Source organism: Podarcis bocagei (assembly GCF_964188305.1).
Source record: "Podarcis bocagei genome assembly, chromosome: 5".
Taxonomy (NCBI): domain Eukaryota; kingdom Metazoa; phylum Chordata; class Lepidosauria; order Squamata; family Lacertidae; genus Podarcis; species Podarcis bocagei.
Genome location: NC_138129.1, coordinates 72,179,076 through 72,192,167, shown reverse-complemented (window position 1 = coordinate 72,192,167; position 13,092 = coordinate 72,179,076). Strand labels below are relative to the sequence as shown.

At 44.1% G+C, this 13,092-nt stretch overlaps 1 protein-coding gene across 1 annotated transcript in view; it reads left to right on the top strand.

Moving 5' to 3' along the window:
• The window catches only part of LOC308586793 (uricase-like), a 39,026-nt gene extending 26,455 nt beyond the window's left edge, over window positions 1–12,571 (top strand). Inside the window, exons 2-8 of the mRNA XM_081193866.1 lie at window positions 4,733–4,951; window positions 5,960–6,076; window positions 6,327–6,405; window positions 6,736–6,925; window positions 7,733–7,856; window positions 9,323–9,406; window positions 10,855–12,571. Coding sequence (XP_081049992.1) covers window positions 4,733–4,951; window positions 5,960–6,076; window positions 6,327–6,405; window positions 6,736–6,925; window positions 7,733–7,856; window positions 9,323–9,406; window positions 10,855–11,001 — 960 coding nt within the window. The 3' untranslated portion in view covers window positions 11,002–12,571. The remainder of the gene's footprint in view (window positions 1–4,732; window positions 4,952–5,959; window positions 6,077–6,326; window positions 6,406–6,735; window positions 6,926–7,732; window positions 7,857–9,322; window positions 9,407–10,854) is intronic.
• Window positions 12,572–13,092: the final 521 nt, after the last annotated feature.

The following is a 13,092-nucleotide window of genomic DNA, read 5'->3' as shown; positions in this document are numbered from 1 at the left end:
TATGCAAATGTGTTTCTGTTTCACCTCCTACTTTTGCAGTGAAAAAGTTTTATATGGTTTTATATTTGAGATCTCAACCACATATTGTAATGGTATTGTACTAAGTCCCTTGTAGGACCTGCTGATGCACCAACAGACAAATGCTAGGAGATTCATCTTGAGAGAAGTGAGAGGTCATTCTGTTTCAGGCTAATTTTTCTTCACACCTGCTTTTAAGTCTTTGTTGTAATGCATTTGGAAGGCTTGATTATACGGTATGATGGCCACATGTCAGTTTCATGCATTTCAAATGGTTGCTATATGTGCATTTTAATAGTTATTATGGAGGTGATGTGTCGGCAGGTTTTGCACCTGCTATTCTGGGAAGATCCTATTCTGCATAAGGCTATTGTGTGCTAATTCTGAAAATAGCTCTGAGAAGCTTTGAGAAATAAGTGAATGAATGAATGAAGAATCTCAGGTGCATGAAAAGAAAGCTGAGAAGCAGCCCAGTGGATTTCTATTGCCAGTGAGTTCTATAGGTAGACCCAACTGTGGGAAAGGCTCTTCACCCACACTTTACATACACCCTGATGGTAAATATGGCATTTCATGCTAAAGGATAATCCAAATATGATTTTGAGCTTGAGCTTAGTGAAGGCTAGCAAGGAATCAAACCACCATTTTTGTTGGTTGTTATAAATACAGGATATGCCTTCCTTCCTTCCTTCCTTCCTTCCTTCCTTCCTTCCTTCCTTATATAAAAGCATTTATAAACTGCACAATCTGTAAGCGGTGCACAACATAAAAAGACAATATCATCATGCCGAATGTTGCTGACCTGTAGAAAAGGCTCTATGAACGGAAAGCAGAGATGTTGCAGGTGCCCTTGTTATCCATGAAAATTTTTCACTAAAAACAAATGGAAAAAATGAAAACACAATATAAAGGCGGTAAAGTATAGGCACATATAAAAATTTATTAAAACAGGAATTAGGGGGATTCAAATACATAAAGCGGGGACTGGAGAAGACATGGGCCAGGGATATGTCTTTACACGATGTCTGAAGCAATTGATGGTTGCAGCTTCGCAAAGGGGGAGGGAAGGGCATTCCATAGTAAACGGGCAAGAGACCATTGTTGGCTGAGTGCCCTTTGACATTCTGTAGGGTGTGGTGCTACAAGTAGAATTTCCCCAGCTGACTTCCATGAACCCCACCTCCTTCAGTTTTAAGTGGTACAGCCCAATCATAGATTTACAACAAGAACGGGGAACCTCAGACCCAGAGCCTAAATGTGACCCTCCAGGTTCCTGCAACTGGCCCTCAGAAGTCTTCCACAGGCCACACACCCTTCCATCACACCCCTCAAACGGCCATGCTTTGCACCCTCCTAGACTGTTTTTCTTCTGCTGGAACATGTCCTTGGACCCAGATGAACTGGAAAGTGTGGCATTTATTTTGTATACCAATCATGTTTCTTGCTGACTTAGATGGGGGATAGAGAGGGATGGACAAGTGTGTGGAAACTAGATTACCGTACAAAAGTAACATTCACCTTAGTCGCTGTGCCTACTTTGCCTGCCACTGGCATGTGGTCCTGGAAACCTACCCAGGAATGTGGCCCCCGGGATGAAAAAGGTTCCTCGTCCATGAATTACAACCTCCATGAGAATTTGGCTGCTGTCACAGGAGAGAGTTGTAACATTTAATGTCACTTCAGAGGCTGCATCCCAAGAAATCCAGCTTACTTGAAGGTGAGGTGTCAGCCCCGTCCAGCCTCCTCGGGAGGTAATTCGCCTTTGGGAAGCTGCTAAACCGGCAGGTGAGGCGCAATGTAATTTTCAAAGAGAAACCTGTAGTACAAGAGATGATGATTCTTGCCTGGAGACCTTTATGGGCATCGTCAGCACTTTATAAGAAACTCGGCTGACATATATAGGACTTAACGACAAAGCTAAAGGAGCTCTCGTGTAACCTCTTCAGAGTGTGCCACCAACAAATGCAGCTACTCATGTAAACAAAACACACATTTACACATACAGTCATACCTCGGGTTACAGATGCTTCAGGTTGCGCATTTTCGGGTTGCGCACCACACCGAACCCAGAAGTACCGGAACTGGTTACATCCAGGTTTTGGTGCTTGCACATGCGCAGAAGCTCTAAATCGCGGTTTGTGCATGCGCAGAAGCACCGAATCACGACCTGTGCATGCGCAGACGCAGCGTTGTGGGTTGCGAATACTGCAGGTTGTGAACATGCCTCCCCCATGGATCACGTTCGCAACCCGAGCGTCCACTGTATTGTGTAAAACTTCACTAAGATGGGTAATTAAATTAAGTTGGGCAGAAGTGTTCAATACTGATGCGCAGGGTTTCTGATTTTATTGGAGTGTATACACAATGGGAAAGGAAGGCATCTATAAAACATAAAGCAGACTTTTATTTTATTTTTCCCTAGTTGGTTATCTTAGTAATAGCATCGCTTTATATTTCAGGTTATAAATAGGCACACAAATTACACCCTGTTTCTCTCGGCAGAGGGAAGATCCAGCTTTCTTTTGGAAGGAGATCACTGGAGGCAAAGGTCACAACCTGCACATGGCTTCCCCTCAAGCACCCTGGGAACTGTACTTTAAGGGTTCTGGGAATTGTAGTTCTGTGAGGGTGTAAACTACAGTTCCCTCCCAACAATGTTTACGGAGCCCAAACACAAATCTCTACCTCTTCTTCTGCTTCCCACTCAAAAATGGTGGCCTGCTGGGTCTTTCATTTCTTTTTGCAGGTAGCCATAGAGTGCATCGTCCTTAGCTGAGGGGTGGAGATGTTTGCCCCCTTCAGAAGACTTAGGGAAAGTCCAGCCAGAAATCTCCCTGACAAAAGATTTCCTGGCAGCTTTACTAGCAATTATTCAACGGGTCGCCAGTTGTAGTTCTGATGCCATCCACCCATCCTCTCCTGTCTAAATTCCTCTAACAGTGGAGGTAGAATATAGCTATCGTGGCAAGTTGATGGCCTTGTCGTCCATTAATTTGCCTCTAAAGTCACTCACTAAAGTAAGATAACTCCAGTGCTCATGAGGATGAAGCAACTTTTCAAGTGACAAAAATTAAAAATTGTTCTAATAAAGCAGAAGTGTGTTTAAAATGAGCCTAAATTCACATCAGTAAAGAATCTCCAAGCGGTCCATTGTTTATTCTTGGTAATCAGAAGATAATAACAATATATTTCATCTAAACTTCTTGGGTTATTTAATTTGATCCATTCATTTGATTTTTAATCCTATCCTAGAGACTCAGGGTAATCTCTAATCGGTACACTTTAGTTGTTTGCTTGGGCTACAAACAAACTAAATCAAATATTTCCTCTGGGTGAAGGTAAATTCATTCAAGGCTTCAAGAGAAATTTTATATTATGGAGGTTTGTGGAAAAATAATTTCCCCTCAGGAATTTCTCATCAAGGAAAAAAAAAAAGATCCCCAAAAATCCCCAAAAATCCCCATTGAACTTTCCCAGCATTCTCTTTGTCAATAGATGCAAAAACAATGAGTAATGAAAATCTCCCTTTGAAATGCTCCTGTCAAACAAGATCTGACATTTTAAAGAGTTGTTGAAAAGGAAGAAAGGGCTCCGTTTTTGCATGAGGTTGATGCTTCATGTCACTCCTCAACATTTGATGCTGCGGGTTGTTTTTTTTAAAACTATGATTCTGCCTGGAGGCCAGGCAACATTCAATTGTGCAAAAATGTATTAGGAGGCAAGCTACCTTTGTGCATAGATCATTAATGCATTAACTGTGTTGTTGTGTCTGATGCTTATCTCTTTGAGCATTGCAGCTAAAAAACAATTAACAACTGAAAGAAAAGCATTAATAGCGATGACGGACAGTAGAAAAATGACTTATGGAAATTTGATTCTTATCACTGATAGATGTTCCACTCCTTCTTGGGCATTTGATTTAGGAAAAGTTACTATATCACTTTCATCTGGATGTAGCTTTCGTGTGGTTTTTTGGGGGGGTAGGTTGTCTCATCAAGAAACAAGTTCAGTGAGGTGCTATAAACACGGTGAGCCACTCTTTCCCAGGGAGCTGACCTACTAAGAATATTCAGGAAACCTTTATGCATTGAGTAGTTTTCCCGCAGTGCCATATGCCTAACTCAAGGTGCAAGACAGATGAGAGTAAATTCTGAATGTGTAGATAAAGTGCACTCAAGGTGGTGACATACAGAACACTATGCTATAGATGTCTATAGATCTGGTGCATTTTGCATGCAAGGTAAAGGTAAAGGGACCCCTGACCGACTCTGGGGTTGCGGCGCTCATCTCGCTTTACTGGCCGAGGGAGCCGGCGTACAACTTCTGGGTCATGTGGCCAGCATGGCTAAGCCGCTTCTGGCAAATGAGCAGCGCATGGAAACGCCATTTACCTTCCCGCCAGCGTGATACCTACTTATCTACTTGCACTTTTGACGTGCTTTCGAACTGCTAGGTTGGCAGGAGCAGGGACCGAGCAATGGGAGCTCACCCTGTTGTGGGGATTCGAACCCCCGACCTTCCGATCGGCAAGTACTAGGCTCTGTGGTTTAACCCACAGCACCACCCGCATCCCATGCAAACATTCATGTTAAAGCAATATGATAATTCTAACCAGGTTTGGATACACACAAAGGCATTTGTACCAACCAACACATCCTCAGACTTCTAGCCCTGACTTATTCTGTGCAAAATTGCTTTTCTCCTCCCGTTACAGAATAAGGATGTGGAATATGTGAATTCTGAATATGGGAAGAACGCAGTGAGACTGCTATACATTAGACGAGAGGGCACGACTCACTGCATCAAAGAACTGGAAGTATCTGTGCATATAAGGCTGAACACCGTCAACGAATTCTTGAATTCTGACAACAGTCAAGTGATCCCCACAGACACCATAAAGAATACAATCCAAGCTTTGGCCAAATGCCGAGGGGTATGTTTTGCAAAGCACTCTTCCAACCGTTTTTTATTTAATCTTTGTGTAGCTATATATTGTCTTAATGAATTGCATTTTTATGAATTGCATTCCTATTGCAAAATCAGTCCTCGGGCAAAAATAATAATGAGAGTCTGTGACAATTCAAAGAGCAAGGAACAGAGAGAGAGAGATTTGGCCACAGATGGATCGTATCATGTGATACAGACCCATCTGTGGCCAAATCTCTTTCTCTTTCCTTTCCTTTTTGGTATTATATAGAGCTAGGAGTGTCAGCCAACAACAACTGGCAGATTTATCTGGATGCAAAGGTAAATGCAGACACCTTTCCAAAGGGAAAGAACAACAAAATTCTTAAGAAAAGCTTTTTCCAAAGAGGAAACACAAGATTGCTAGTATAATTGTGGGAAGTGTGCAGTCTTACAAGCCTTTCAGTCGATGAAGCTTGGCACAGCTATTACTCATGCACAGCAGGGATAGCGAAGCTGTGGTCCTCCAGATTTGTTGGCTCCAAATCCCATCAGCCCCAGCCAGCATGGTCCATGGTCAGGGATGATGGGAACTGTAGTCCAGCAGATTCCACTAAGCTTCCACTGAGTGGAAGCATCTTGCACAAGCCAGAAGAGATCTATTTCACAGAATCGTAGACTTACAGAATTGTAGAGATGGAAGGGAACATGAAGGTCATCAATGCAGGAATCTTCTGCCGAATGTCATGAGCTAACCCAGGGATTTGTTTTGTCTTTAATTTTTGCTAGCAGTTGGAAGAATCACAGGTCTCCTTATTCCAGAGTATTACGGGCAATTGGCTCAATAAAGACATTTATTTTATAAACTATACATTTCATAATGCCTGCTTGACTGCTTCACCCATTTAATCAAGAGGTTTGCAATGACATGAACGTATTGCAATAAAATAAAATAAAATAAAATACAGTGTCGTGTCTCGATATTTATCTAAGGGCAGAAACTGATGGTGTCTGACGACCCTGTTTGTCTTACTAGATCAGAACAATAGAGGAGTTTGGCCTTGACATCTGTGAACACTTCCTTACATCGTTTTGCCACGTGATATACTGCAATGCCTTCATCCAAGAAGTACCATGGCAACGCCTAGAAAAGGTATACTGAGCTTATACACCCCACCCACCTGACTAGGTTGCTCCCTGCACACAGGGGGGGAACAACTGAAAAATGGGGTTGTCAGAAGGAGGGAGGGAGGGGCGACCAAATGTGGGCAGGGTTCACAGAGCACTGAATCACCTTAACATTTATAAGACTCCCCCCCTCCCAAACCAGCTCTATTACTTCCCCATTTGTTTTAAAATCGCCTACATTTATTTGCACATTTTCCATATTCTTCAATCTCTAGGATGGTGTCCCCCACGTCCATGCTTTTCTCTATAGCTCAGAGGGGGTTCGGTTTTGTGAAGTGGAACGGACTCTGGAAGGTAAGACATGAAATTTCATTCTTTTGACAGAAATCCTCAGAAACTAAACACCTTTTATTATTCTCTGTTGGAGAGAAGTAGGAGCAGTCAAGGCCATTGAAGCGTTTGTGGGTGTTAGAAAGAGAGGTGGGATTTCTCGTGTTTCTGTTTACCTTGCCCCGGAAGGCAAGAGAAATACGGTACCCATACTGAGCCCCCACTCGATTGCCCTGTTAAAAAGTGCTTTTTAATTTATCCGCATATATCAATTTTCTCATTTTAAATTATTTCATTGTAAAAAGAACTGACTTTTTCTCTCTTCCATTCACTCTCTCTCTCTCTCTCTTGCAGGTAGTCCGATTGTTTTTTCTGGCATTAAGGATCTGAAGCTTATGAAAACAACCCAGTCTGGATTTCAAGGCTTCTTCAAGGATAAATACACCACACTTCCAGAAAGAAGAGATCGAGTGCTCTCAATAGAAACACTGGTCAAGTGGTGTTATGGAGAAGGCGCAGACTGTCTTGACTACGACTGCATATGGTACTGTAAAAGACAAACCAACCCAACCCAACCCCATTTTTGTCTATCAGCGCATGAAATTTGTCCACAGTAGAAGAGATGGCTGATATTGAGTATGATCACAGCCCTCTGATGGATGAAAAAAGGGAAATATTTTGATCAGAAATATCCAAATTGGGGAAGGGCGTGTGTGCTGTCAATTTGCAGTGGAAACAAGCTCCTGTTTCCTCACAGTGGGAAGTGAAGTCACAGGGAACCAGGTAGAGGGCCTTCTCAGTAGTGAGCCCTCCCACCAGCTGTCAAGGAGATAAGAAACTATATAACCATTAGAAGACACCTGAAGGCAGCCCTGTATAGGGAAGTTTTTAATGTTCAAAGTTTTATTATGTTTCTGTATATGCTGGAAGCCGCCTACAGTGGCTGGGGAAGCGCAGCCAGATGGATGGAGTATTATTAATTGGGGGGACTATTTATTTTGCTTCTGTCTCACTCTTACTCCACTGATCCAAGGAATTGATCAGATGCACCCATGTGTCCCTTTAGCAGTGTCGCAGCATCACACAGTCCCAGACCATTCTCTGGGCATCACCTGTGCCAAGCTTAATGCGACCACATGGAAAGCCCTTCATTCCTAGACACACACCCCACATTGGAACTCTCTCTCTCTCTCCTTTTCCTGACCGCACTGTTAAAATTCATGACCTGACCCCTAACAAGGGACAGAGCTAAGCAAGCTGAACACAGGACGTTAGCCTTGCAAGTTCACACATGAGCTGAATTATGGAGAGAGTACAGATTTGATTCTAATGGCTACACGTTGCTTTGAAGGAGAACTGCCCACGAGTGTGCCCTCGATGCCTTTGCTGGGCCGCCTGAAACAGGCCACTACTCGCCATCTTACCAGAAGACGGTCAACTGCATCCAGACCTACATCTTGGATAGACTCCCCCAGGTCAGTCTCGTCGTATCTCTTTGTCCTCATGACATGCAATATGCTTCAAATAACCGTAGTCTTACAAAACCGAGGTTTACATCAAAAGCACAAATCCAACCCATTTCGGACACCCGTGACTCACACTTGAGGGGCAATGTACGGATCATCGTGTAAGCTTATATTTTGCTTTCTCTCGGGCTATTATAAATAGAAGGTGGGTAGATAAAGAAATTAAAAGCATAGGAATCTGCCTTACACCAAGCCAGTATTGTCTACAAGGACTGGCAGGGTGGCTGTCTAGGATTTCAGACAGCGTTCTCTCCTGGCTTTACCTGCAGTTGCTAAGGATGGAATCTGGAAATTCTGGCTTCAGGGAGATGTGTTTTCTAGCCCTGCTACTTCAGATCCGGTATGACTGGAGATGCCCTGGATGTAAACTTGTGTGTGTGTGTGTGTGTCTGTCTGTCTGTCTGTCTGTCTGTCTGTCTGTCTGTCTGTTCTATATGGAATGCACAGGGCTTTCTACCACTCAGCAATAACCCCTCTCCATATTCCCGCTGTTAGGGAATGACGAAACAAATGTATGGTTCTCCGTGTGAAAACAGTACCTTTTTTTGGTACTTGTAAACCCAACACGTGATGTGACATGACCATGCAGTGCCTTGCTCTGCTCTTGTAGCCAAGGGCCATGATGCATAGTAAAGCTAAAAGGTAAAGGACCCCTTGGCAGTTAAGTCCAGTCAAAGGCGACTATGGGGTTGCGGCGCTCATCTTGCTTTCAGGCCGAGAGAGCCGGCGTTTGTCCACAGACAGCTTTCTGGGTCATGTGGCCAGCATGACTAAACCACTTCTGGTGCAATAGAACACCGTGATGGAAACCAGAGCGCACAGAAACGCCGTTTACCTTCCCACCACAGCGGTACCTATTTATCTACTTGCACTGGCGTGCTTTCAAACTGCTAGGTTGGTAGGAGCTGGGACAGAGCAATGGGAGCTCATCCTGTCACGGGGATTCGAACTGCCGAACTTCTGATCGGCAAGTCAAAGAGGCTCAGTGGTTTAGACCACAGTGCCACCCGTGTCCCATGCAGATGCATAGTTTAGACAGGGAGACGTAGCTGTTATGCATTGTTTACAACACTATGAATGCCTGTGGCCCACAACCTCAATTCAAATCCCTTTTGTGTAATCAATCTGTTCAGATTTCCGGCAAAAGCAATTTGTTCCTCTTGCAGCCTGCTGGGCAGGGAGGAAAAGGGTGAGTGAGACAGGAGGAGAGAGAAGGGTGTGTCGGGAAGAAAGATCTGACTCTGCCTACCAATGACTTCAGCCCCTCTCACAGGCTGGCCATGACATACCTGGCTCCCGTTACCTCGGACTTCTGCTCTCACTGCCAAGAACAGGGGAAGGAGACTTGAGTGAATGCAGTTGTAGTGCACAGGGTCATCCTGTGGTCTAATATGCGTATGTTTTTATGCTTTCAGATTGAGGAAGTGGAAGTGATCATGTCCAACATCCACTATTCTGTGGCGGATCTAGAAAAATTGGGACTGTGCAATGACAAGGAGGTGAGGAAATGTGTTTTTCTTCTTTTCAGGATAAATTGCTGTGGAGCTGTATGGGAGTGAGGTGGGGCAAGGAAGGATAATTTAACAGAGTCTTCGAGCATATCCGCCCTGGAGATTGAAGCCATTTACAAAGACATTCCCTCTCCACAAAGAGAGGAAAGGCTGGGCTTGGGGATCTCCAACGGAGGATTCTTAGAAACTTAGGAAGCTGCCTTATAAGAAGTCAGATCATTGGTCCAACGAGCTCAGTATTGTCCTCAGTGATTGGCAGCTGCTCTCCTGGGTTTTCAGAAGGGGAACATTCCCCATCCCACCTGGAGATGCTGAGAATTGAACCTGGAACCCTCTGTACATAAGGCAGATGCTCTACCCCTGAGCTATGGCATGATAGCTGTGACTTACTGGGAGAGGAAGGGGCAAGGTGGTGTACAAACGTACCTCCAGCAGTGGTCCTGTTTGTGTTTGCACCACACCAAGCTCCCCACCCCCACCCCCTCTTCCTCCTAGTCAGCAAAAGCAACACCAGTAGCTGGTCAGGTGAGCGCCTCCACCTGTCAGGCTTGAGGAATTCTCTCCCTCCCTTGAAAATTTCAAGGAGCAGGGAGGAAACATGAAAGGTTTTGCTTATGCTTTTATTTAGTCCTCGCGGTGAGAGACAAAGAATCCAAACATCCCTCAAGGATGGAGTTGCTCACTCTGGGCTCCTCCCCTCCCCTCTCCTGGCAACAGCATCCGACTCTACAGTGGTCCCCCGTGAACAAATGCCTCTGCGTCCCTGCGTTGAGAGCCAGTGTGGTGTAGTGGTTAAGAGCGGTAGATTCGTAATCTGGGGAACCGGGTTCGCGTCTCCGCTCCTCCACATGCAGCTGCTGGGTGACCTTGGGCTAGTCACACTTTTTGAAGTCTCTCAGCCTCACTCACCTCACAGAGTGTTGGTTGTGGGGGAGGAAGGGAAAGGAGATTGTTAGCTGCTTTGAGACTCCTTCGGGTAGTGATAAAGCGGGATATCAAATCCAAACTCTTCTTCTTCTTCCCATTGCTCTTGCACTCTTAATGAATGTTGAATTTTAGGGGTGGTGGTGGTTCATCGATGCTGTCCGGAGACGTTTCAGCTGGCTGCTCTGCCTCCCCTCGTTCCTCTTCAAACACCTCATAACTCATCTGTTCGCCTGTCTCTGATCTGCTATCTCCTTCCAAGTTCGGCTGTAATTCAATACTGTATCCCCCTTCTCTGGAAGCTACAGGAGAAGGGGAGGTGATCTTCACCACTCCTGCTCCTCTTCAGTCCAGTCCCTGACACCACCCCACCAACCACTAATGGTTGTTATTAGTAGAAGCAATTTCTTTGCTGAAAACTCCTATGAACATGTGGCGTATAGACTCTCAAGCAAGTAGTAGGTACCCCTGCTGGAGGCAAACCCATTAACACAAGTGTCTTCCATGTACAGATCTTGACACCTCAGGATACACCCTTTGGGGCTTGTGCATCTACGCTGCGCAGGAAGAAGGACTGCCCAGGGACATACCAGCAACGCCCCGTCGCATGTAAACCTCGTTACTCCGTTGGATTTAAGTCCTGCATTGGGATGAACTAAGCAGCCGGCGGCTTCCTAGATCATCACATCCAGCAAAATTGATCTCCTATCAGCTTGCTTAATTTACTCCACCCTTTCCATAGCTTTGTGTGTGTACACGCGATTGACATTTTCAAGGTGGCCTAAAGGAAACTGAATGCTGACACCACCATGATTTTCTTTTTTGCTTCTTTTGAAAATCAAATCAAATCAAAACAAAAATTTTCAAAGCAGCCCCCTAGAGTTCAAGGAATTTTCAGGCCTCCCATATGAATTAGACAATCTGGGCTTATTTCACAGGTGGAAAGCCTGCCGGTAGATACTTCAAAGCAGTAACTATTAAGATATTCTTTTTTTCTTTATATTAACAAGACAAGTGCAAGCTTACATACCAGATCCCTTGACTTCCAATGGTGCCACATGACACTAAGTGGCACTAACAGAAGATTTGGACCTCTTTTCCCCAACTTAGCAAAGTTTGCATTCGCCATATAAATTTAGCCCATAAACGCGGCAAATAAAGCAAAAACACTGCATCCAACATATATCTCTTAGTTTGGCCATAGAAGTATCAATGTCAGCATTGACTAATTGATGCAGTCATGTAACATGTTGTGTCCCCTACTGCTGTATTTTGCTCCTCTGATACACAAAGCCTGGGACATGTGTGAGTAGGAAAATAACTATGTCTATTTATATAATCGTAAGACATGCTTGAGCTACCTTTATAGAGTTATGTAGATCTTTAATAATCCTCAGTCTTCGGGTTTCTTCTCCTAATAGTGCTTTGATTTCTGAGCAAGCAGATTGCACGCATGGGGAAAGGAGTAGTCAAAGAACGCTTACCCTGATCAGCGGCAGACTTTGGCAATGTGGTACCCAAAGAGAGGACCAAATTTGCTCCCCCCCCCCATATTTATTATTTCACAATAATTCCTTCTGGTTCAGTTTACCCATGTATTTGCCCTTATAAAAATTGGTTTTAAAACATTATTATTATTATTATTATTATTATTATTATTATTATTATTATTATTATTATTATTTTGTGCCCTCTTGGCTTGGCACCCTGTGGGGGGGGGGACTGGATGCACCAGCCTAAATCTAGCGCTGCCCTGATGTTACTACCTCAGCAGCCATTGTTGTGGTCCTTCAAGGAAGCAAGTTTCTCCTGCTTTTGCTACGAGCTTTATGAAAAACTTGATGGTTGCTTTGCAGCCTTGGACATTTCCGATGTGAGGGAAAATTTGACATACTGGTGGAAAAAGTTTGAAAACAGCCTTGGCTCCCACCAGCAAAAAAGTATAGTGGGACTCTACGCTTGTCCTGCCTTGGGAATACTATACCTAGAGATGGATTTTTTCACATCACCTGGTGTTACTTACCTTTATGTTAGCCAAAAGTTGACTAAGTAATTTGGACCTCAGCATTTTTTTATTCTTTGTCCCATCCTGTCTTCCATGCAGAAAGCTGCTTGCTAACACTTGAGGGAGTTGTAGATTTCCTGTTTCTTCAAGTATTATGCCTTCATGGGTTGTAAGGTTTCAATATGTATCTCTATTATGGGTGAATAAAGAGCAACAACAAAACAGTTTGAATCTGTTTATTGAACAAAACATGAAACCTTGTTGGTGTCAAAATATAAAAACATATTATTATACCTTACTTTGGACCCGTGTATTTCATTACAAGATGAACTTTAACAGGGAGAAATGTAAAGTATTGCACTTGGGCAAAAAAAATGAGAGGCACAAATACAAGATGGGTGACACCTGGCTTGAGAGCAGTACATGTGAAAAGGATCTAGGAGTCTTGGTTGACCACAAACTTGACATGAGCCAACAGTGTGACGCGGCAGCTAAAAAAGCCAATGCAATTCTGGGCTGCATCAATAGGAGTATAGCATCTAGATCAAGGGAAGTAATAGTGCCACTGTATTCTGCTCTGGTCAGACCTCACCTGGAGTACTGTGTCCAGTTCTGGGCACCACAGTTCAAGAAGGACACTGACAAACTGGAACGTGTCCAGAGGAGGGCAACCAAAATGGTCAAAGGCCTGGAAACGATGCCTTATGAGGAACGGCTAAGGGAGCTGGGCATGTTTAGCCTGGAG